This window comes from Pelophylax lessonae (assembly GCF_965119305.1).
Source record: "Pelophylax lessonae genome assembly, chromosome: 2".
Lineage (NCBI taxonomy): Eukaryota > Metazoa > Chordata > Amphibia > Anura > Ranidae > Pelophylax > Pelophylax lessonae.
The window spans coordinates 12,624,979-12,650,277 of NC_138769.1; the positions used below are offsets into that span (position 1 = coordinate 12,624,979).

Consider the following 25,299-nt stretch of genomic DNA (forward strand, 5'->3'; position numbering starts at 1 on the left):
ATTCAGAAGGTGCATAAGAATAAAAAAAAAACACCTGTGTGCATCAGCCACCCCTAATACTTACCTGAGCCCCATCTTTATCCAGCGATGTTCTAGGAGTGTCTCAGTTGCCTGGGACTCTCCTCCTCATTGGCTAAGACAGCAAGGAGGCGCGATTGGCTCCCACTGCTGTTAGTTAAAGTCAGTCAGCCAGCCAATCAGGAGAGAGAGGGGTGGGTCTGGGTCGCAGCTCTGTGTCTGAATGGACACAGGGAGCTGTGACTCGGCTCGGGTGCCCCCATAGCAAGCTGCTTGCTGTAGGGGCACTCAACAGGAGGGAGGGGCCAGGAGAGCTGAAGAGGGGCCAGAGAAGAGGAGGATCCAGGCTGCCCTGTGCAAAACCAACTGCACAGAGGAGGGAAGTGTTAACATTTTTTTTTTAATAAAGAAGACTTTACAGTCACTTTAAAAGCAAAAGATCAAACAAAAAAGTTTACATGGCTCGAGAACCGGAAGTGATATTGACGTGGCTACAGTCCTCCAAAGGCATAGAGATGAGCAGTGGCCATCTAGCTTTTACTCATCTCTGTGATAAAACACAGCTGACACTGGACGGTTCCCGGGCTCAGTGAACCGTAACGTTAGCCTGGGAAGTGGCGGTAGGGGGCACCTCTCCCACCGCTTATAAAAATGATCTTGCAGCGAATCTGTTACGGGGGGTCACTTTTATCAGAAAGCCAACCGTCTGGGGATAAAAAAGATACCAGAGTTATGCCACCTTGCCGCTGCCATAACCCCGGTATTTAACTGTAAATTAATGACATTTACAGTTAGTGATTGTAAACCTCAGACATGAAATCTGAACAAAGCATATCCCTCTATAGCAGGGGTCTTCAAACTACGGTCCTCCAGCTGTTCAGGAACTACAATTCCCATCATGCCTAGTCATGTCTGTGAATGTCAGAGTTCTACAATGCCTCATGGGATGTGTAGTTCTGCAACAGCCGGAGGGCCGTAGTTTGAGGATCCCTGCTTATAGTGTGTACTTGTCTCAGTCCAGAGCACTAAGTGTCATTTCTGTCTGCTGCCTTCTTCCTCTGCTATCAGCATGAGTCACTTCTCACAAGTTTTCCTGACACCAAGAGATAAATGGTGACAGGTTAGAAAGCTCCAGCAGACTGACAGTCTCAGCTCTGTTCCTGTGTGCTGTATGAGGTGAGTCCCTTCCCTCCAATCAGCTCTCAGAACTCCCATCACTGAACTTCAGCTCCCCCCCCCCGCTTTTCAGATCTGAGAAATCCTGTGCAAATTCTGCACTTCGATGGAGAGGGCTGCAGATAAACAGGTACAACTTATGTAGAAGGATTTGTTTCATCTCTGAGTCACCTGAGGGCAGTCACTTCACTGGGCGTATGGAAGGGTTTACAACCACATTAATCTACAATAGGTGCACATCTATTTTTGTTTCTAATTTTCTTGATAACCCCCCCCCCATGTGTATATATTTTATAGTATGACTCTCTGCCTTTCTACAGGTCATGCACATCAGAAAACTCCTGCAGAAGATGGACCGCCCCAACGGGCTTTACCCAAACTACTTAAACCCCAGGACTGGGAGATGGGGGCAGCGTAAGTGTCTATCCCTCCATGTCTGGGTCCTCTCCTGATGGTCAGATCACCCGCTTCTAAAAGCTGAAACTTTTCAATGTGCTGCTTTTTATTTTTTACAGTCTTTAAATGTGATCATTAACCCTTTGAAGCCTTTTTCTAACACTTGTTGCTTACAAGGTAAAATCAGTAATTTTTTTTTTTTTGCTAGAAAATTAATTAGAGCCCCCAAACATTATATATTTCTCATTTGTTCATTGGCAGACACAGCTCCTGATCTTCTTAACCAATGGGTTATACTGCCCCCTACAGGAGTAGGACACTAGGCAGAAAAATAATCTGGCTACGCCTATGGGCAGTCCCAGGGGGGTATACTCCCTCTCTCTGCTTCTCTCTGCTATAGCTATAGTTTTTTATGTCTAGTCAGGAGTAAGGACCTAGTTCCTTGCTGGGTCCTGGCAATTTTTTCTTTTTAGATAGCATTTTGTTCTCCAGGATATTTTCCTGTGAGATCTACAATCAACTGCCGGACTGGGCGACGGGCTGGATAATCTAGATCCAGTGGTCACCCCAGTCTGGCCAGCGAGCGTGCGGAGACCTAAGCTCCGTGCTAGGTCGGCCGCGACATAGCCCCACCGGATGGGGTCTGGCCTGCGAGTTAAATGCCTCACAGGGTCGCAGGCCCGAGTAGTAGAATTCCTCCTGGCCGACAGCCCCCCCATTTCGATGGATAGGAGGTTCTGTCTGGAGCGGTGCCCACCTGGTTCCTGGTATGGTAAGTAACTGTCCCCCCTCTCCCCCTGGAGGGTTTTGGGGTGGACGTGGGCCCCTCCATGGGACGATCGGACCCCTGGGTTCCCCTCCTTCCCGTTAGGCACCCCCCTCATCGGCCTGGTGGTCCATGATCCCGGTTGAAGAGTCCCCGGCCTTTAAGGACCTGATTGACGGGAAGGCAGAGGCTGTGGCCCCCTGCCTTTGCTGAGCTGGCGGACCAGCTGGTCCAGGGGCCGCAGTTTATCTGTGATGTCTCTTTGGATGCAACTCCCCTAGTTGTTCGGCTCTCTGTTTTTCGGCAGTGGTCCTTCACTGTGTTTTTTGGCTCAAATGCTGGTCTGCGGACCAGACTTTGAAAAAAGGCGTTGACTGATCTTTCCTTTCAAGGAGATCACCTGTTTATGGTGCTACCCTGGATGACGTCATTAAAGATCTCACAGGGGGGAAGAGTACCTTTCTTCCCCGGGCACTAAGGGCAAGGATCCTCGTCGTAGACCTGGGCCCTCCTTCTCGGCTCATAAGAAGTTTTTTCGTCCTTCAGGGTTGACTGACAAGGGATCAGACCCTTCGGGGCCTCCTCTGGAGGATCCATAGTACTTGGTCTGGCAAGTCAAGAGCGGGCTTCTCCAGACCCGTGAACAAGGCCTCTTCAGCATGAAGGTGCGCCCTCACCTGTTTCTGGGGTGGGGGGAAGTCTTCGCTGGTTCCCAGACCGGTACAAGTCAGGTGGGTCCACAAGGTAATTTGGTCCAGCTACAAGATCGAGTTTGGTTTTTACTCTCCGGTAAGGTTCTTCCTTCAAACGTACGACTGTCCCCGGTCTGCTTACAGGCTCTTTTTGGGGGGGAGCAAGACCTTTTTACTTTAAAGGGTGATGGTCCCATTTTCAAGGGTATTACTCAATCCTTTTTACAGTCCCCAGGAAGGAAGACAAGGTGTGTCCAATTCTGGACCTCAAGGCGCTGAACTGCTTTGTGCGCGTGCAGAAGTTCAGAATGGAGTCCGTTCGCACGGTGGTGGCTTCCCTGCATAAGGGGGATCTTTCTTGCCTCCATCGACATCAAGGACACTCACCTTCACATTCCAATATGTGCCAGTCACCAGTGCTTCCTCCGCTTTGCCATGGGAGAGGGGCATTATCCGTTTGTGGCTTTACCCTTTGGTCCCGCTTCTGCTTCTCTGGTCTTCACGAAAATGTTGGCCCCTGTGCTAGCATTGTTACGACAATGGGGGATCGTGGTATTGGGCTACTTGGGTGACCTCCTCCTGCGAGCGGAGTCACCATACAAGCTTGAAGGTTGTTTGGCTGGATTCTGAATTTTCAGAAGTGTGCTCTGATTCAGTCCACAAAACTGGACTATCTGGGTCTGACTCTGAACTCGGCCTTAGCCAGAGTGCTCCTTCCTCTGGACAAACTCAAGAAACTGCAGGCTGTAATTCATCTGCTGCTGTCCAGCAGATGGTCATCCCTCTGGACTTGGATGCGGGTGCTGGGCCTGATGGTGTCTACCTTTTGAGGCAGTTCCGTTTGCACAGTTCCATACGAGGTCCCTGCAAGGGAGATTCTGGCCAAATGGGACAAAAATCCGCAGTCTCTGGACAACCAGATCCGGCTGAGCCGGGGAATGAATAAGTCCCTGATATAGTGGCTTCGTTCTTCAGCGCATCAGCTGGCCAAATCCTTCTTCCCCTTGTATTGGATAGTGGTCACCATGGATGCCAGCCTGTCCGGCTGGGAAGGTGTCCTCTATAAGATTTCTGCTCAGGGGATCTTGACACTGGAAGAGTCCAGACTACCCATCAATGTCTTGGTACTCCCAGCAATCAGGCTGTGCCTGGAACATTGGACGGATCGTCTTCAGGGATGTCCAGTGCGCACTCAATCGGACAATGCCGGGGCTTATGTCAATCTCCAGGGGGTCACAAGAAGTGTCCTGGTGGCTCTGGAGGTAGCCAGCCCTCTAAGATGGGCAGAACGGTTCGTTCCAGCCCTCTCCACCTTACACATTCCCGGGGAAAACTGGCAGGCGGATTTCTTCAGTCAGCAGGCGTTGGACCAAGGGGAGTGGTCCTTTCATCTAGAGGTTTTTCATCAGTTGTGTCTCTGGTGGGGCATCCCCGAGTTGGACCTGTTGGCGTCCTGGCTCAACAGAAAGGTGCAGAGGTTTGTGGCTCGGTCACAGGATCCTCTGGTGGATGTCACGGATGCGCTGGTGGCCCCATGGGGTCCGTATCATCTGATTTATACGTTCTGTCCTCTCAAGCTTCTGCCAAGATTTCTACGCAGGATCGAGGCAGAAGCAATTCTGGTCATCTTATTGGCCTTGGACTGGCTTTGCCAGGCTTGGTACGCTGATCTGGTGTGGCTGGTCGCCGACGTTCCTTGGAAGCTGCTGTCACAAAGACCAATCTTCCATCCTGCTCTACAGTCGCTGGCTTTGACAGCTTGGCTGTCGAACGCCAGGTGCTGATGGATAGAGGTTTGTCTGAGTCTGTGATTCCAATGCTGTTAAAAGCTAGGAAATCCACTTCTAGGAAGATCTACCATCTTGCGTGGAAGACGTACATTGCGTGGTGTGAGTCTCTTGGGTTCATCCTCCCTCTTTTTTCGGTGCGGTCTCTGTTGCTGCCTTGGGACCTCGATTTGGTGCTCTCAGTCCTCCAGTAGACTCTTTTTGAGAATCTTTGGGAGATTCCCCTGCTTACACTGTCCCAGAAGGTGGACTTTTTGGTGGCTTTCGGAATTGACCGCGTTATTCTGTCGTTCACCTTACTGGTGGCTCACAGTGATTAGGTGGTTCTTCGCCCCTGTCCGTTGTTCCTTCCTCAGGTTGTCTCTGATTTTACTTTGATTGAAGACATTGTGTTGCCTTCCCTGTGTCCCTGGCCAACTAATCCGAGGGAAACCAGTACCTAGCAGCTACGGAGTCTTTTAGGAAGTCAGACTCCCTATTTGTGCTCACAGATGGGCCTCGGAAAGGGTTGTCCATTTCCTCTGCGACCATTTCCAGATGGATCAGACAGATGGTGGTTCAGGTCTATTCCATCAGGGGTCAGGTTCCTCTTTTCCCTGTCAAGGCACATTCTACTTGGGCGCTCAGTGCCTCCTGGGCCTTCCGTCATCAGGCGTCAGTGACGCAGGTTTGCAAGGCGGCCACTTGGTCGTTGGTGCACACTTTCACAAAGTTCTATAAAGTGGATGTGTTGGCATCTGTGGATACTTCCTTTGGTTGCAAGGTTTTTAAAGGCTGGTGTTTAGAGGACATGGTCCTCTTTGAGGGTGTATTGTTTTTTTCAGGTGGGCTCCAGTTGTTTTCGTTGAGCTCCTGTTTACCTGGTTGGCTATAGTTAGCCTTGGGAATTTACTTTTCGCTGTTCCCACTCCTCATGTTTAATACTGCTTTGGGATGTCCCAGTGATTAAGATCAGGAGGTGTTTGCCAATGACCAAAAGAGAAAATGGGATTTTTGACTTACCGTAAAATCCATTTCTGTGATGTTCATTGATGGACACAGCACCCACCCCTCTGTGGAGTTATAATTCTTATGACACTGCTTGTAACAAAACTGAGTACCTATAGCAGAGAGAGGGAGTATACCCCCCTGGGACTGCCCATAGGCGTACTCAGACTTTTTTTCTGCGTAGTGTCCTACTCCTATAGGGGGCAGTATAACCCAATGGTTAAGAGGATCAGGAGCTGTGTCCAGCAATGAACCTTAGAGAAATGGATTTTGCGGTAAGTTCAAATCCCATTTTTTTTTATAGCAAAGACCCTAGAGAATATTTGGAAAATTTTATGTCACACGGTAGTTGGCAGTTAGAATCACTCCCCTAGGCTCACATTTAACCCATTGATCACCCATAGGGTTAACCCCTTCCCTGCCAGTGTCATTAGTACAGTGACAGTGCATATTTTTAGCACTGATTACTGTAGTAATGTCACTGGTCTACCCCCCCCCCCCCCCCCCAAAGTGTCAAAAATGTCAGGTGTCTGATCTGTCTGCCACAATGTCTCGCTAAAAATCGCAGATCGCCGCCATTACTACTAAATAAATAAAAATGACATAAATCTGTCCCGTAGTTTGTAGACGCGATAACTTTTGCACAAATCAATCAATATACACTTATTGGGATTTTTTTATACCAAAAATATGTAGCAGAATACAAATTGGCCTAAAATGATGAAAAAATTAGATTTTTATTATTTTTTTTTTTTTTTTCATTGGTAATGTTATATGACAAAGTGAAAAATATATATATTTTTTTTTTTTCTAGAATTGTCGCTTTTTTTTTGTTTATAGCGCAAAAAATAAAAACCGCACAGGTGATCAAATACCACCAAAAGAAAGTTCTGTTTGTAGGGGAAAAAGGGACATCAATTTTATTTGGGTACAGCGTCGCACGACCGCGCAATTGTCAGTTAAAGTAACGCAGTGCCGAATCGCAAAAAAATGGCCTGGTCATTAAGGAGGGAAATCGTCTGGTCCAGAAGTGGTTAATACAGTGATCAGCGCTAATATACTATGCACTGTCACTGTACTAATGACACTGGCTTGGAAGGGGGTTAACATCTACGGTAAGCAAAGGGTTAAACGTGTGCCTAACTATGTGTGATATGTGCTGCTTTTTCTAAGGCTCTTGATGAGTTTTTTCCCTGCTTAGCAGGGAGTAACCAATCAGTGAGATCCTCTGTCAGTGTACAGAGCTCTGTATTGTTTATAATCCCAGAGATCTGTTCCGGGAATCACTGAGCCAATCAGCGGGCACCTGAGCCCCGCTGATTGGCTTGTGTTTAACGAATTACAGCTGGGCCGGAATTTAAGCCTGGGCGCACGCGGATTACATGCTAGGTACGTGATCCAGCGCAGGGAGGGCGCTTTGCCACTGCAAATCTACAGTAGGCTGTCAGCAAGCAGTTAAAGAATGTGGGGGGGGAGTGTGATATGGTGTGTAGATTGTACAAGTCCCAGGAAGTACTGAAAATGGAATGTTGTCACTTCCTGCAGACCACACCTCTGTCGGCGGATTGGGGGACAGTTTTTACGAGTATCTCCTGAAGGCCTGGCTGGTGTCTGACAAGACGGACATGGACGCTCGGAACATGTATGACAATGCCATAGAAGTGAGTAACCTTACATTATATCCAGGGGATGATTAAAACATTCCATGCTTTGTGCCTCCCAGCTAAATATTTTTAAGTTCAGGAAGTAGTTTTGTATTTGTTGTTTTTTGGAGTCATCCATCCTCGGATGAATAATGATCTGCTATATATGTGACTGCATCTTCTGTTCCCTCTCTGCTCTGCCATAGGCCATCGAGAAGCACCTCGTCCGTAAGTCGAATGGCGGTCTCACCTTCATTGGCGAATGGAAGAACGGTCACCTGGAGAGGAAGATGGGTCATCTGACCTGCTTCGCGGGTGGCATGTTCGCTCTGGGTGCAGATGGGTCGCCGGAAGACAAGGCTGGACACTACCTTCAGCTGGGGGCGGAGATCGCTCACACGTGTCACGAGTCATATGACAGGACAGGTGATTGTCAGCGGGAGGGGAAATGATTTGGTTATTTCAGAATGCCCTCGAGCACACAGATATGTATAAAGTATCACATGACCTGCACTGCCGATGCAGGTGGCTCCTCCCACACATCTGTATAAAGCAGTGGTTCTCAACTCCAGTCCTCAGGGCCCACTAACAGGCCAGATTTTAAGTATTACCTTGGGGAGATGCAGACTAGAATACTGCAATCACTGAGCAGCAAATCATATCACCTGTGATGTATTTCAGTTATCTTGCAAATCTGGCCTGTTAGTGGGTCCTGAGGACAGGAGTTGAGAACCGCTGGTATAAAGTGTCACATGGCCTGCACTCCTGATGCAGTTGGCTCCTCCCACACACAGATCTGTATAAAGTGTCACATGACCTGCACTCTTAAAGCAGGTGGCTCCTCCCACACATAGATCTGTATAAAGTGTCACATGACCTGCATTGCCGATGCAGGTGGCTCCTCCCACACACAGATCTGTATAAAGTGTCACATGACCTTCACTGCCGATACAGATGGCTCCTCCCACACAGATCTGTATAAAGCTGGGATCCTCAAACTATGGCCCTCCACCTGTTGCGGAACTACACCTCCCATGAGGCATTGTAAAACTCATAACAGGAATTGTAGTTCCTGAACAACTGGAAGGTCATAGTTTGAAGACCCCTGGTATAAAGTGTCACATGACCTCCACTAACGATGCAGGTGGCTCCTCCCACACACAGATCTGTATAAAGTGTCACATGACCTGCACTCCCGAAGCAGGTGGTTCCTCCCCAACGTAGATCTGTATAAAGTGTTACATGACCTGCACTGCTGATGCAGGTGGCTCCTCCCACACATAGCTCTGTATAAAGTGTCACATGACCTGCACTGCCGCTGCAGGTGGCTCCTCCCACACATAGATCTGTATAAAGTGTCACATGACCTGCACACCGCTGCAGGTGGCTCCTCCCACACATAGATCTGTATAAAGTGGCACATGACCTGCACTGCTGATGCCGGTGGCTCCTCCCACACATAGATCTGTATAAGGTCCCTTTCACACCTGAGACTTGGGACTGCAAAGTTGCATGACAAGTCATACTCCATTATTTCCAGTGAGTACCGTTCATATCTGTGCGACTTCAAAGTAGTCCCTGCACTCCTTTGGGCTGATTTTAATGCATTTTGCGGTGCATAGGCATTATTTCAAGTCCAGGCAAAATCGCGGCAAAAAAAATTGCTGTAAAATCACGCGACTTTTAGGTCGCATAAGTGTGAAAGGGGCCTTAAGTGTCACATGACCTGCACTGCTGATGCAGATGGCTCCTCCCACACACAGAGCTGTATAAAGTGTCACATGACCTGCACTGCCGATGCAGATGGCTTCTCCCACACATAGATCTGTATAATGTGTCACATGACCTGCACTTCCAATGCAGGTGGCTCCTCCCACACACAGATCTGTATAAAGTGTCACATGACCTGCACTGCCGATGCAGATGGCTCCTCCCACACACAGAGCTGTATAAAGTGTCACATGACCTGCACTGCCGATGCAGATGGCTTCTCCCACACATAGATCTGTATAATGTGTCATATGACCTGCACTGCCAATGCAGGTGGCTCCTCCCACGCACACATCTGTATAAAGTGTCACATGACCTGCAATGCAGATGGCTCCTCCCACACACAGATCTGTATAAAGTGTCACATGACCTGCAATGCAGATGGCTCCTCCCACACACAGATCTGTATAAAGTGTCACATGACCTGCACTGCAGATGGCTCCTCCCACACATAGATCTGTATAAAATGTCACATGACCTCCACTGCCAATGCAGATGGCTCCTCCCACACACAGATCTGTATAAAGTGTCACATGACCTGCACTGCCGATGCAGATGGCTCCTCCCACACACAGATCTGTATAAAGTGTCACATGACCTGCACTGCTGATGCACTTTTTTGTTTTGGCGCACCTGGAATGTATTCAAATTTAAAGTGGACTGGGGCTTTAAATGTACAGCTAGCAATCAAAAGGGTTGATTTCAGGTAACCTAAATGTGCCGGTAGAAAAATAATCCGCTCTCCTTGGTGTGCAGGCCACCAGTGCTACAGGACAGGGTTCAAAATCTCAGGACTGTCCAGCAGAGACCAGGATACCTGGCAGCTATGCCAGTGCCAGGAGGTTGTGCTGCTAAGTACCGGTGTGTTCTCACACATAAAAGGGTCTGAATGTACCAGTAGAAAAAAAAAAGTAATTGTTCTTCTGTATTTACTATGTATGTGCTGTTCTGGCAGGAAAGGTTCAGAACGTGCCAGTGGAAGAGTAGTCAGATCTCCTGGGTGTGCAGGTCACTGATGCTACAGGACGGTTCAAAATCCCAGGATTGTCCAGCAGAATCTTGGACATTTGCCAGGTGCCAGGAGGTGGCACTACTTAGTACCAGTGTGTTCTTGCTCAAATAAGGGTTTGAATGTACCAGAAAAAAAAAGTCATTGTTCTTCTGTATTTGCTTTTGGTAAACTTTTTCTCCAACTTTTAAGCTTTGCACCTCCCTGCAATGTTTGGGGATCATCAGGTCAGGGACAATGGCAAGCCGTGACACCCATCCAGCCTATAAAATGTGTACAGTCATGTGACCAAAAGTTTTGAGAATGACGCAAATGTTAAATGTTCACAAAGTCTGCTGCCTCCGTGTTTTTAGATCTCTGTGTCAGATGTTACTATGGGATACCGAAGTATAATTCCAAGCATTGTATGAGTGTCAGAGAGTTTTATTGACAATTACATTAAGTTTATGTAGAGTTAATATTTGCAGTGCTGACCCTTTTTTTTTAAAGATCTCTGCAATCCCCCCTGGCATGCTGTCAATCAGCTTCTGGGCCACATCCTGACTGATGGCCGCCCCCCAATCTTGCATAATCAATGTTTGGAGTTTGTCAGAATTTGTGGGGTTTTTTTTGGTTCACCCGCCTCTTGAGGATTGACCACAAGTTCTCAATGGCATTAAAGCGGGAGTTACGGCCTCAAAAGCGATTTTGGGCCATCCGATTGCTGAGTGCCACCTGAAAAAGAAATGGATACTGGCGATTTTTTTTTTTTTTTTGTTCACTTACCTTATAATAGAAGAAAATAAATATACTCACCTTCCTTCTACTTCCTCCCTCTGCGGCCGCAGCCCGCGCCGTCACTTCCGGCTTGCATTGACTCCTGGGAGCTGAACGTCATCGCTCCCAGGAATCAATGCACCTGCACCGTCCCCGCTCGTCACTTCCGGTGCAGGCGCGGCATTCCCTGCTAAACAGCTTCTGGGCATGCCCAGAAGCTCTGCAGGGATGCCATGCCTGCACCGGAAGTGACGAGCGGGGCCGGTGCAGGCGCATTGATTCCTGGGAGCGATGACGTTCAGCTCCCAGGAATCATCGCAAACAGGAAGTGACGAGCGGGGCCGGTGTAGTGCATTGTGGGACTCCGACGTCACAGAAGAGGACACGAAGAGGGACGCTCCGGCTTCAGCTGCCCACACCTGAGATGCCAGTGCTGGAGAAGATATTTTCAAGGTAAGTATTTCTTCTTACAGGTAAGTGCGACAGTTCAGAGGCTATCCATTGTGGAATGTACTAGCCTTGACTGTCCCGGGGTTTTTTCTTAGCTCAAATTGACCCCCGAGGCCGGGACTCTGCTTTAAGGTCTGGGTAGTTTCCTGGCCATGGACCCAAAATTTCCATGTTTTGTTCCCCAAGCCACTTAGTGATCACTTTGGCCTTATGGCAAGGTGCTCCATCATGCTGGAAAAGGCATTGTTCCTCACCAAACTGTTCTTGGATCTTTGGGAGAAGTTGCTCTCGGAGGATGTTTTTGGACCATTCTTTATTCATGGCGGTGTTCTTAGGCAAAATTGTAAGTGAGCCCACTCCCTTGGCTGATAAGCAACCCCACACATGAATGGTCTCAGGAGGCATGGCACAGGACTGATGGTAATGCTCACCTTTTCTTCTCTGGATAAGGTATTTTCCAGATGCCCCAAACAATCAGAAAGGGGATTCTTCAGAGAAGATTACTTTCCCCCCAGTCCTCAGCAGTCCAATCCCAGGACCTTTTTCAAAATATCAGTCAGTCCCTGATGTTTTTCCTGGCGAGAAGTGGCTTCTTTGCTGCCCTTCTTGACACCAGGCCATCCTCCAAAAGTCTCCTCACTGTGTGTTTTGACGCACTCACACCTGCCTTCTGCCATTCCTGAGAAAGCTCTGCACTGGGAGCATCCCGATCCCGCAGCTCAATCAACTGTAGGAAACGGTCCTAGCGCTTGCTGGACTTTATTGGGCACCCTGAAGTCGCCTTCACAAATGCAGTGGAAATGTTTTTTCTATTTCGTCCATTGATGGATACAGCTCCTGATTCTTCTTAACCATTGGGTTATGCTGCCCCCTACAGGAGTAGGACACTAGGCAGGAAAAAGTTTGACTACGCCTATGGGCAGTCCCAGGGTGTATACTCCCACTCTCAGCTATAGGCACCTGTTTCTCTTACGTCCTCCGACAGTCGCCGCCCCTCATAAGTCATCACTATTGGGTATTGACTTCCGCTCCGCAGGAGTAGCTAGGCATAAGACTTAGTTAAAAGAACAAAAGCATTTAGCATAGACACACCCATGGGAGCTGTCCCACTGGTCAATACCCCTCGGCAGTGATCCCTCCCAACTCAGTTTGTCTCTGCCTAGCGTCAGGAGTAGTCAGGCTTCCCTGTGCTGGGGCTTCAGTCTCAGCCTTTCTAATCTTTTCTTTGATTTTTATTTGCAAAATGTCAGTTTTTTCTTTGCTTTACTAGCTGTTTATTTTGTCAGCTTTAGTTTAGTCGGATCTTCGGATGAAGATGGATCATGCGGAGCTGGGAATCGGACTGGCCGCCCTGGTTCTCCAGGGCAGAGGGTCAGATAGATCCCCAGCCCGCCATCGAGCGTTCGGCTATGGTTCACCCCGGCGCTATGAACGACCCATCCCTGCTCGCAGCAGGGATGCAGCCTGTGAGGGGGCTACCTCACTGAACACATCTGCGGTTCTGTGCTGCAGTGTCCTGCGTTTTTGGCTGACGGCATTCCCTGTCATCTGAGGACAGAGGCTTTCCGTTCATAGAGGCACCCCACGCCGTCCGGTACAGGTAAGTACTTTCTGTGTGGGGACCTCTGTCTGGGGTGGCAGTCCTGTGTTGCTGTGTTTCCCCTCATGTCTGTGCGTTTGTGGGGCCCCCGATGCGATCCCTGCGGGGTTCTTTTTTTTTATTACACTTTTAGTGTTTGGGAGGTGCAGACTGTATGTGAGGCGACCGCTGCAGCTGAAAACCACGCGGTCTGCCATTTTGGATGTGGGCAGCATGTCTGGCTTCACTGTGGGCTTTTACTATAGCTTGCTGTGTAGTGATTTTGGCGCCGTCCGGCGCCATCTTGTGTGTGGCAGAACGATCGTTCCGAGCACATGTCGATGGCCATCTTGCCGAAGCCTCCCATTCATTTCTATGGGCAGCCATTTTCCCTGGGCCTTCAAGCATATAGTTCAGCCTCTGGTGACCTCACTTCCTTTTCCTCTGGAGCAGCATTCGGTGTGGTAACACTCTGTGGGGCTCTGCAGACTGTCTCTTCCATATCTCTCGGTGTTATCCTTCCTGGCTCAGTTTTGTCCCTTTTGGGGGGTCTGTGTACACTGTGTTTATAGCGGTGGGCTGCGCTATCCGCAGCGCTTTTAAAGGGCCAGTACTTTCACTATTGTGTTTTTGCAATGGATTCTCAGGACAGCAAATTCCCCCCAGCCTTGGCGGGGGACCCCAGTTCTGCTGAACCCCCTGTTATACCTGATTTGGCCGCTGTGGTGGCGTCTTTGGTGTAAAAAATGGAGGTGCTGATGGCTGAACGTGCTGCTAGGAAAAGGCCCAGATTGTCTTTCTACTCTGATTCAGATGGTGATGTGGCTGCTATGGCTGGCGTGCCCCTTTCGGGGGCTCACTTGTCCCTGGACCCTCTGGGGTCTGAGGGGGAGGCGGAGGTGGAGGGGGCTGATGAATCTTCCCCAGGCTAGCCTGAAGAACGCGCACACATGGATGATTTATTTTCTTCTGTGAAAGAAACACTACATTTGGAGGATGAGCCCACTCCTCCGGCCCTTGTGTCCTCATTTGGTACACATAGGGCCCGCAAGTCGGCGCAGGTTTTTCCCTGCCCCGCTGAGTTTCATCACACAGTGAATGAACAATGGCGCAGTTTATAACACCCCTTCACTGTGCCTAGTCGGTTTAAACTGCTGTACCCCTTTGCGCCTTCTACGGATGCGCGCTGGTCCGTGGCTCCCAAGGTGGATCACGCTGTGGCCGTGTTAAACAAGGCTACTCTGGTCCCCACTGAGGATACTCCGGTGTTCCGGGATCCTACGGACAGGAGGTTGGAGTCTCTTGCCCGCCATGCCTATACGGTGGTGGGTTCCATGCTCAAACCTATTTTCGCTTCTGTCATGGTGGCTCAGGCGTTGGCGGACTGGACTGAGGTGCTTAGACGCACACTAGTGTCTGATTCTGCCCCACCTGCTACGCTGGAAATGGTGGACCAAATTCATCAAGGGGTCATGTTTTTGTGCGATGCGGCCTTAAATGAGGCCCTTTTGGCTGCACGCCTGTCTAGTGTGGCGGTGCTTAACCGTCGACTGATCTGGCTGAAGAGCTGGTCGGCTGACCAGACGTCACGGAAAACGGTGGCTGATTTTCCCTATGCTGGGTCTCTCCTTTTTGGTGAGGCTTTGGATACTTTGGTGAATGGAGTCACTGGGGGCAAGAGCACTCTGCTGCCCCAGAATCCGACGAACAAGTCCTTTCGTGGCAAGCGGGGTCCCGCCTTTAGACCCACTCAGGGGTTTTTTCATGCCTTTAAGTTACAGTTTAAGGGCAAACCTTTCAAGGAGGGCCAAGGTGGCCAGAAGAAGCCCTGGGCGGGTAAGCAAAAGTACGGCCATGCCGGCACGGCGGCTTAGCCCGCCTCTGCCTGAAGGGACGCCCTCACCCGTTTCAGGGGTGGGGGGATGTTTGCGCGGTTTCCTCCAACCTTGGCTGCTCCGAATTCCGGACAGGTGGGTTCAGGAAATCATTCGATCGGGATACAAGATCGAATTCCTTTCGCGGCCGGCGGACAGATTCTTTCTCTCAAATCTTTATTTGACCCCGGGGCGTTTACAGGACCTGCATCAAGCGGTCCAGGTCCAGGGGGTAATTGTCCCGGTGCCTCATCGGGACAGGTTTCGGGGGTTTTACTCCAATCTGTTCACTGTGCCCAGAAAGGAGGGCAAGGTGCGTCCTATCCTGGACTTAAAAGCTCTGAACCGCTTCGTGCGCGTTCAGAAGTTCCGCATGGAATCCCTCCGCTCGGTGGTGACCTCCCTGAGTCCAGGGGAATTCCTGGCCTCTATCGACCTGAAGGATGCGTATCTGCACATCCCCATTTTCGAGGGTCATCAGAGGTACCTTCGGTTCGCCATTGCGGAGGACCATTATCAGTTTGTAGCGTTACCTTTCGGTCTCGCTTCGGCTCCAAGGGTCTTTACCAAAGTGCTGGCGCCTGTTCTGGGCCTGTTGAGGGCACCGGGCATTGCGGTCTTGGGATATCTAGACGATCTTCTGTTGAGATCGAGTGCCAGTCAGAGCCTGACGTGCAATCTTGTCGACTACGGTACAGACGCTACAGGAGTTTGGTTGGACCATCAACGTTCAGAAGTCGACCATGTCTCCTTCGGTTCATCTTCCCTATCTGGGAATGGTTCTGGACTCTGCTCAAGTGAAGGTTTTTCTGGACAAGCTCCGGACCCTTCAAAACGAGGTCAGGTCCCTCAGGGACAACCAGTCCTCGTCGTTCAGGACCTGTATGCGGTGCCTGGGGTTGATGGTATCAGCCTTCGAGGCGTTCCCACTTGCTCAGTTTCACACACGGTCTCTCCAAGCTGAGATCTTGGCCAGGTGGGACAGGCTTCCTCAGTCCTTGGATCTGAGGGTTTTGTTGAGTCGCCAAACCAGAATGGATCTTCTGTGGTGGCTTCAGTCCCTGGCTGTGTTAGAAGGGAAATCCTTCCGTCCGTTGCTGTGGACGGTGATTACCACGGATGCCAGCCTGTCGGGCTGGGGTGGTGTTCTGGGCAACCTGTCTGCCCAGGGCACTTGGTCGGAGGAGCAATACTCCCTTCCGATCAACATATTGGACTTGAGAGCGATCAAGCTCTGTCTCTTCCAGTGGTCGGATCGACTTCAGGGCCGTCCTGTTCGGGTACAGATGGACAATGCTACCGCGGTGGCTTACATCAACCACCAAGGGGGCACCAGGTGTGCCCGGGCAGCCCGGGAGGTGACCGACATTCTGTCTTGGGCCAAAGACCCATGTCCCGGCAATTTCAGCAGTTCATATTCCGGGTGTGGAGAATTGGCAGGCCGACTATCTGAGCCGCCAGACCCTGGACCAAGGGGAATGGTCCATACACCCGGAGGTCTTCCAAATGCTGGGTGTGAAGTGGGGATCCCTGGACGTGGATCTGTTCACGTCTCGGCTAAACCACAAGGAGGAAAGGTTCGTGGCAAGAACGCGCGATCCGCGGGCGGACACCTCGGATGCGTTGGTGGCCCCTTGGCATCGGTATCGTCTGATGTATGCCTTTCCTCCGATTCAGTTGTTGTCCAGGTTCCTTCGCAGGCTGGCCTCGGAACCGAACTTAGTGATTCTAGTGGCGCCGGACTGGCCACGCCGGTCCTGTTACGCCGACGTTGTTCCCCTGGCAGTCGAGCCTCCTTGGCGGCTGCCACTGCGGGAAGATCTACTGTCTCAGGGACCGATCTTCCATCCTTCTTTACAGTCGCTGGCTTTAACGGCCTGGCTGTTGAAAGCCAGGTCCTGAGAGACAGGGGTCTCTCCCCAGAGGTCATTCCTACTTTAATCAAGGCTAGGAAAGCCTCGTCTGGTAAGATTTATTATCTCACTTGGAAAGCCTATTTTGCCTGGTGTGTGTCCAGGGGGTTTTCCCCTCGCTCATACTCTGTGACGAGGGTGTTGGCTTTCCTTCAGACTGGTGTAGACCAGCGCTTGGCGCTGGCCACGATAAAGGGCCAGGTTTCTGCACTGGCTGTTCTTTTTCAACGCCCTGTGGCGTCTCATTCCTTGATTCGCACCTTTATTCAAGGTGTGCGACATTTGGCTCCTCCCCAGAGGGAGCCTTTACCTCCATGGGACTTGAACTTGGTTCTGTCCGTATTACAGCGTTCTCCCTTTAAAAACATCCGGGAGATATCGTTACCTCTGTTGTCGAAAAAGGTTGCCTTTCTAGTGGCGATCACTTTGGCTCGCAGGGTGTCAGAATTGGCGGCGTTGTCTTGCCACTCTCCTTTCCTGGTGGTTCATAAGGATAAGGTGGTCTTACGACCTCATTCATCTTTTCTCCCTAACTAAGGTGGTCTCTTATTTTCACCTTAATGAGGACATTGTCCTGCCTTCGCTCTGTGTGAAGCCTAAGCATCCTAAGGAGGTTGCATTGCATTCCTTGGATGTTGTCAGGGCGATCAGAGTTTACCTGTCGTCCAATGAATCCTTTCGGAAATCGGATTCCCTCTTTGTCCTTCCTGAGGGACCTCGGAAGGGCATGGCTGCATCTGCGGCGACCATTGCCAAATGGATCAGACAGACCATTAAACAGGCCTATGCTTTGAAGGAACTGGTTCCACCCTTCCCTGTTAAGGCGCACTCTACCAGATCATTGAGTACGTCCTGGGCCTACCGGCATCAGGCCTCGGTGGCCCAGGTGTGCAAGGCTGCGACTTGGTCGTCGGTGCACACCTTTTCCAAATTCTATAAGGTGGATGTTCTGGCATCAGCTGATGCCTCCTTTGGCCGCAAAGTTCTCAGTGCGGCAGTGCCATAGGGGACCCTTGTTTTTTTTTTTTGTGAGTCCCTGGCTGTTGGGGTGTTTATCCCCTGGGTAATTTGTTTTCCTGGGCTGTTGCTCCTGTTGAGCCTTTTCTATTGCCCAGAAGGTTCTCTTACTGTGCGTGTAAGGTTCCTTTCTCTGATGTGGGTACTGCGTTGCCTTTTGTGCGGTTGCGTCTCCCACCCCTCATGTCTACACGGCTTTGGGACATCCAAATAGTGATGACTTATGAGGGGCGGCGACTGTCGGAGGACGTAAGAGAAAACTGAATTTTTGTAAAATCCTACCGTAAAATTCCTTTCTCTAAAAGTCCTCCGACAGTCGCCGCCCCCGCCCCTCTTTTGGGGTTTTTTCTTGTACACCTACTGCTATTCTACCAAACTGAGTCGGGAGGGATTACTGCAGTGGGGTATTGACCAGTGGGGCAGCCCCCATGGGTGTGTCTATGCTAAATGCTTTCGTTCTTTTAACTAAGTCTTATGCCTAGCTACTCCTGCAGAGCGGAAGTGAATACCCAATAGTGATGACTTATGAGGGGCGGCGACTGTCGGAGGACTCAGAGAAAATAATTTTACGGTAAGATTTTACAAAAATTCCGTTTTTTTCAGGTGAGCTCCAGTTGTTTATGGTTGAGCTCTGTTAACTGGTTGGCTATGGTTAGCCTTGGGAATTTTACTCAGATTTTTTTTCTCACCCCTCATGTTTAACTACTCTACTAGTTAGTAGACGTCATAACTTTTGCGCAAACCAATCAAAATTCGCTTAAAATGTTAAAATATTTTGATTTTTAAATTTTTTTTTTGAGAATTTCACATAACAGAATGTGAACAATAATGTTTTTTTATTTTTTTTCAGAATTGTCTCTCTTTTTGTTTAAAAAAAAAAAAATTTAAATCGCACAGGTGATCAAATACCACCAAGAGAAAGCTCTATTTGTGGGGAAAAAAAAAGGACGTAAATTTTGTTTGGGTACGGCGTCGCACGGCCGCGCAATTGTCAGTTAAAGTAACGCAGTGCCGAATCGCAAAATAGGGCCTGGTCATTAAGGGGGCAAATCCTTCCGGTTTTAAAGGGGTTAATCATATCACCGTATCTAGAATGAATAACAATAAATATTAATATACATCAAATATGGTAAATCCAACATAACATATTAACAAACAGGGAAAAGAAATAATACAAAAATAATACAATAATTAACAACAAATCAGTGATGGTAATTAAAGCGGAGTTCCACCCAAAAGTGGAACTTCCGCTTTAGGGAGTCCTGACCCCCCGACATGCCACATTTGGCATCTCATTTTTTGGGGGGGGGGCGGGTACCTAGTTTTGACAGGTACCCGCTCCCACTTCCGCTCGGAGCGCCGCGGCGCCCTGAGCGGAAGTTCTCCTCTCCCCCTCCCTCCCTGCAATCTTCTGGGACACGTCAGAGGTCCCAGAAGATTGCCGGCCAATCACGGCGCGCAGCGCGACTCGCGCATGCGCAGTGGGTACCCGGCTGTGAAGCCGCAAACTGTAACAGCCGGGTGCCCACAGCAGTGATGCCGGCGCCGAGGGAGAGGATCGAGGCTTCCGGCGGCCGCATCGCTGGACCGTTGGACAGGTGAGTAAATGGCTGGAACTCCGCTTTAAGAGTGGAGGAGCGAATGATGAGTAATAAGGACAAAAAAAAGGGGGGGGGGAGAAAAGTAAATTGAGGGTGTAGGAAATCAGGCTGAGTCGGGCCATTGGGGGGGGGGAGGACAATTCCGAAGAATTGGAAGGCAGAGAGGGGAGGGAAACAATTCCGAAGAATTGGAAGGCAGAGAGGGGAGGGAAACAATTCCGAAGAATTAGAAGGCGGGGAGGGGAGCAATTCCGAAGAATTAGAAGGCGGGGAGGGGAGCAATTCTGAAGAATTGGAAGGTGGAGAGGGAAGGGGGGCATACCCCAAGGAAAAGGAATAAAAATTCTTATTCTTAAGCCAAAAATCCCATTTTATAGTATTAAGTTCATTTTTATGGCAATGCGGGGTTCTCCAAATAAATGCACCTTATCTGATCACTCTTCATAACATTCTGGAGTATCTGCAAATTCCATCATAAACATTGAGGCAGCAGACTGTGAAAATTTATATTTGCGTCATTCTCAAAACTTTTGGCCATGGCTGTAATGTGCGTTTGCCTGTGTAATCCCTGATCTATAATGAGAGGAGAATTTTACGGAAAATCTAAACCCCCCCCCCCCCCCGTCTTGTTTCTCACTCTCCTCTCTGTTTCTTTCCTGACAGTGTTGAAGTTGGGTCCAGAGGCCTTTAAATTCGAGGGTGGCGCAGAAGCTGTGGCCGTGCGGCAGAACGAGAAGTATTATATCCTGCGTCCAGAGGTCATAGAAACGTACTGGTACATGTGGCGCTTCACCCACGACCCCAAATACCGCGCCTGGGGCTGGGAGGCCGCGCAGGTATACTGCATAAAACCAAACTTTATTAAATGTTGTAAGCTTTGTGTCACTGTAGCCAGATTAACAGGAGTTTGTCTCCACCTACAGGCCATTGAGAAGTACTGCAGAGTGAGTGGCGGATTCTCGGGGGTGAAGGACGTCTACTCCTCCTCACCAGCCTACGACGATGTCCAGCAGAGCTTCTTCCTCGCTGAGACACTCAAGTGAGTCCCAGGAATAGCAGACGGACTGGGGTTGATTTACTAAACTGGTAAACTCTGAATCTGGTGCCGCTGTGCATGGTAGCCAATCAGATTCTAGCTTCAGCTTGTTCATTTAAGCTTTGGCAATAAAAAAAACTGGAAGCTGAAGAGTTGCACCAGATTTTGCACTCTCCAATTTTAGTCACTACCCCCCAGTCCCATAGCTTTGCACGGGTTTCTGTGGTACAGGTCTGTTTATGAACTACACGCCATGGGGAGAGTCTGAGCGTCTATGAACTACACGCCATGGGGGGAGTCTGAGCATCTATGAACTACATGACATGGGGGGAGTCTGAGCGTCTATGAACTACATGCCATGGGGGGAGTCTGAGCGTCTATGAACTGCATGCCATGGTGGAGTCTGAGAAAAGTACAAAATCTATTTGTTATAAAAGCTGAACCCCAGGCCGAAATACATCTGGACAGAATTTTAATTTCTGTTCATCCAGTCTTAAGATTTACACAGCTCTGTCATACAGCAGGGAGCAGAGCAGGAGACCTGATTTTATTTTCCCTTCTGCAGTTCTGTAAAACTTACAGGTGTTGTCCCAGCTTGTAATTGGACAGTAAAGGGGAAGCAGCAGAATGATGAGCTGATCGGTCACTCTGTTCTCTCCTTCTACAAGCATACCCCTTGTTAGGATGTGAGACACCTGATTTGTTCCTTGTGCTGCTTCTCTCTCTCCCAGTCTGAACTCACAAGGCCAATACCAAGTCAGATTTATTTAAATAATAAACAGCTTGTAATAAAATATAACCCCCCCTTGGTGTCGGCCATACGCATATATGTGGCCTCTTGGCAGGTGGGCCTTACGCTGAGTGGCCGCATATATGCAGCCCTGTGTTTACAACTTACCGTGCTAAGAGCATGGTAGCCGGCGGGGATCGGTAAGCTCCTGATGCATACTTGTGAGCGGGAGCTTTCCGATCATGTGACCAGTGCGGCAGCCAATCACAGCGGTCACATGACCCGAATGCTTGCCCCTGCCTCCCAGGTGTCGACTCATCCAAATTAAAAAAAAGCCGGAAGCACGCCCTCATGTCTAATAATTTGTAAAGTAGTGTTATTCCAGGGCAAACGTTAAAGGAGCCTAGCCTTGGGATCTCCTCACTGACTCATTTCGCCCATCAATGGGAATAATTGCGAGATGTCTTCCATTAAAGAGCAACTCCAACTTTAACAAAATAGGGCAACAGTAAATACCTCCCGAGTTCTGTCCTGGTGTCCATTTGCCTCATATGTTAGCAGCCTGTTCGGAAATACAGTGAAATTATTCTTCCTATTTCACATGAATACTTCATGACAGTAAGCATCACACAGCCTATAGACTCCCCTCTGTACTTCCAGAGACTGCAGAGAGGACGTCACAATGTTAACATGGTGTTAAACCCTCAGTGTTTTTTTTTTTTTTACCTTAAACAGGAAGTCCACCCTAACACTAAAATAGCTACATCTACAGACATCCACAATCTAACACTAACCTGTGTAGCAATGTAAAGAAGAAATCAGTATACATACCTTTTTTGAAGCCGCTCTTGTCCAGTCTCCAGCGGTGGAGGCTTTGCAGAGGACACAGCCGACAATGAATGGGAAATGACGGCTGGGAAATTAATGAGAAGTGACGTCACCCATAGAGTTACTATGGGGCTTGCGTTGCCGACTGCCTCCTCTGCACCAGTATTTTTTTACATACTGTCATCAGTTAGTGTCCTTGATCTCTGCCGCACAATTTTCTTCATTTTTCAAAAAATTGTCAAAAAAAGACAACTTCAAAAAACTTGCAATGCCTCCTACTAAATACCTTGGACTGTCTACCGTGTTTTCCCCGAAAATAAGCCCTACCCTGAAAATAAGACCTATCTCTCTTTTCTAGGAAGGCTGCAATATAAGCCCTACCCCGAAAATAAGCCCTTGTTAAAATCCCTTGTAAAATCATGTAACCCACGCTGTAAAAGGATTATGTAATGTCCAGTGTGTGCCTTTAGGTAACATGATTGTAGAAAATACCTTATTTGCGGCGCTGTTGGGCGATCATGTGACCCGCCAGAGCTCTCCTCCCACTCCCGGCTAATTGCCAGCGGCCCCTCCCTCTGCAGTGCTCAGAGCAGGGCTGACGTCAGCGGGAATCTGGGCATCTCCCTCGGCAGTGCTCGGGGGGGAAAGAAGAGCTCCGGTAGGTCATGTGAGCGCCCAGCAGCGCTGTAAATAAGGTATTTTCTACAAAGCTACATAAGGAAGCACACTGGACATTATATAATCCATTTACAGAGCAGAATAAATTATTTTAGAAGGACTTTAACCAGAGTTTATTTTTGGTAATACGGAGATGCTGGTTCTTGATCGGACATGAAGGGAGAGGAGACAGGGGACAAATAAGACATCTCCTGAAAATAAACCCTAATTAATTTTTTGTAGCTAAAATTAATACAAGACCCGGTCTTATTTATGGGGAAACACGGTACTTTCCAAAAAAGGGTCATTTGGGTTGATTTTTGTACTGCCCTGCCATTTTAGTGCCCCAAGAAATGAGTCAGTTCTTCAGGATTGATGGATTTTCAGATACCGTATATACTCGAGTATAAGCTGACCCGAATAAACGCCAAGGCACCTAATTTTATCACAAAAAACTGGGAAACCTTATTGACTCGAGTAGAAGCCTAGGGTGGGAAATGCAGCAGCTACTGGACCCAATTGGACCACCACGAGACCCAAAACAGGGGCTGCAGGCATGGTACAGGCATGGTACAGGAGATGGTTCAGGCATGGTACAGGAGATGGTTCAGGCATGGTACAGGAGATGGTACAGGCATGGTACAGGAGATGGTTCAGGCATGGCACAGGAGATGGTTCAGGCATGGCACAGGAGATGGTTCAGGCATGGCACAGGAGATGGTTCAGGCATGGCACAGGAGATGGTTCAGGCATGGCACAGGAGATGGTTCAGGCATGGCACAGGAGATGGTTCAGGCATGGCACAGGAGATGGTTCAGGCATGGCACAGGAGATGGTTCAGGCATGGCACAGGAGATGGTTCAGGCATGGTTCAGGCATGGCACAGGAGATGGTTCAGGCATGGCACAGGAGATGGTTCAGGCATGGCACAGGAGATGGTTCAGGCATGGCACAGGAGATGGTTCAGGCATGGCACAGGAGATGGTTCAGGCATGGCACAGGAGATGGTTCAGGCATGGCACAGGAGATGGTTCAGGCATGGCACAGGAGATGGTTCAGGCATGGCACAGGAGATGGTTCAGGCATGGTACCGGAGATGGTTCAGGCATGGTACCGGAGATGGTTCAGGCATGGTACCGGAGATGGTTCAGGCATGGTACCGGAGATGGTTCAGGCATGGTACCGGAGATGGTTCAGGCATGGTACCGGAGATGGTTCAGGCATGGTACCGGAGATGGTTCAGGCATGGTACAGGAGATGGTTCAGGCATGGTACAGGAGATGGTTCAGGCATGGTACCGGAGATGGTTCAGGCATGGTACCGGAGATGGTTCAGGCATGGTACCGGAGATGGTTCAGGCATGGTACCGGAGATGGTTCAGGCATGGTACCGGAGATGGTTCAGGCATGGTACCGGAGATGGTTCAGGCATGGTACCGGAGATGGTTCAGGCATGGTACCGGAGATGGTTCAGGCATGGTACCGGAGATGGTTCAGGCATGGTACCGGAGATGGTTCAGGCATGGTACCGGAGATGGTTCAGGCATGGTACCGGAGATGGTTCAGGCATGGTACAGGAGATGGTTCAGGCATGGTACAGGAGATGGTTCAGGCATGGTACAGGAGATGGTTCAGGCATGGTACAGGAGATGGTTCAGGCATGGTACAGGAGATGGTTCAGGCATGGTACAGGAGATGGTTCAGGCATGGTACAGGAGATGGTTCAGGCATGGTACAGGAGATGGTTCAGGCATGGCACAGGAGATGGTTCAGGCATGGCACAGGAGATGGTACAGGCATTGCACAGATATGACACACATGGTACAGGCATGACACAGATATGGTACAGGAGATGGTACAGGAGATGGTTCAGGAGATGGTTCAGGAGATGGTTCAGGAGATGGTTCAGGCATGGTACAGGAGATGGTTCAGGCATGGCACAGGAGATGGTACAGGCATTGCACAGATATGACACACATGGTACAGGCATGACACAGATATGGTACAGGAGATGGTACAGGAGATGGTACAGGAGATGGTACAGGAGATGGTACAGGAGATTTTTTCAGCATGGTACTGGAGATGGTTCAGGCATGGTACAGGAGATGGTTCAGGCATTGTACAGGAGATGGTTCAGGCATTGTACAGGAGATGGTTCAGGCTTGGTACAGGAGATGGTTCAGGCTTGGTACAGGAGATGGTTCAGGCTTGGTACAGGAGATGGTTCAGGCATGGTACAGGAGATGGTTCAGGCATGGTACAGGAGATGGTTCAGGCATGGTACAGGAGATGGTTCAGGCATGGTACTGGAGATGGTTCAGGCATGGTACAGGAGATGGTTCAGGCATGGTACAGGAGATGGTTCAGGCATGGCACAGGAGATGGTACAGGCATTGCACAGATATGACACACATGGTACAGGCATGACACAGATATGGTACAGGAGATGGTACAGGAGATGGTACAGGAGATGGTACAGGAGATGGTACAGGAGATGGTACAGGAGATGGTACAGGAGATGGTACAGGAGATGGTACAGGCATGGTACTGGAGATGGTTCAGGCATGGTACTGGAGATGGTTCAGGCATGGTACTGGAGATGGTTCAGGCATGGT

The 25,299-nt window shown here is 49.5% G+C and overlaps 1 protein-coding gene across 1 annotated transcript in view; it reads left to right on the top strand.

The window, feature by feature from the left end:
- MAN1A2 (mannosidase alpha class 1A member 2) overlaps positions 1-25,299 on the top strand; it is a 189,455-nt gene that overhangs the window by 152,619 nt on the left and 11,537 nt on the right. The window contains exons 8-12 of the mRNA XM_082246969.1: positions 1,515-1,608; positions 7,368-7,483; positions 7,672-7,891; positions 20,098-20,270; positions 20,358-20,473. Coding sequence (XP_082103095.1) covers positions 1,515-1,608; positions 7,368-7,483; positions 7,672-7,891; positions 20,098-20,270; positions 20,358-20,473 — 719 coding nt within the window. The remainder of the gene's footprint in view (positions 1-1,514; positions 1,609-7,367; positions 7,484-7,671; positions 7,892-20,097; positions 20,271-20,357; positions 20,474-25,299) is intronic.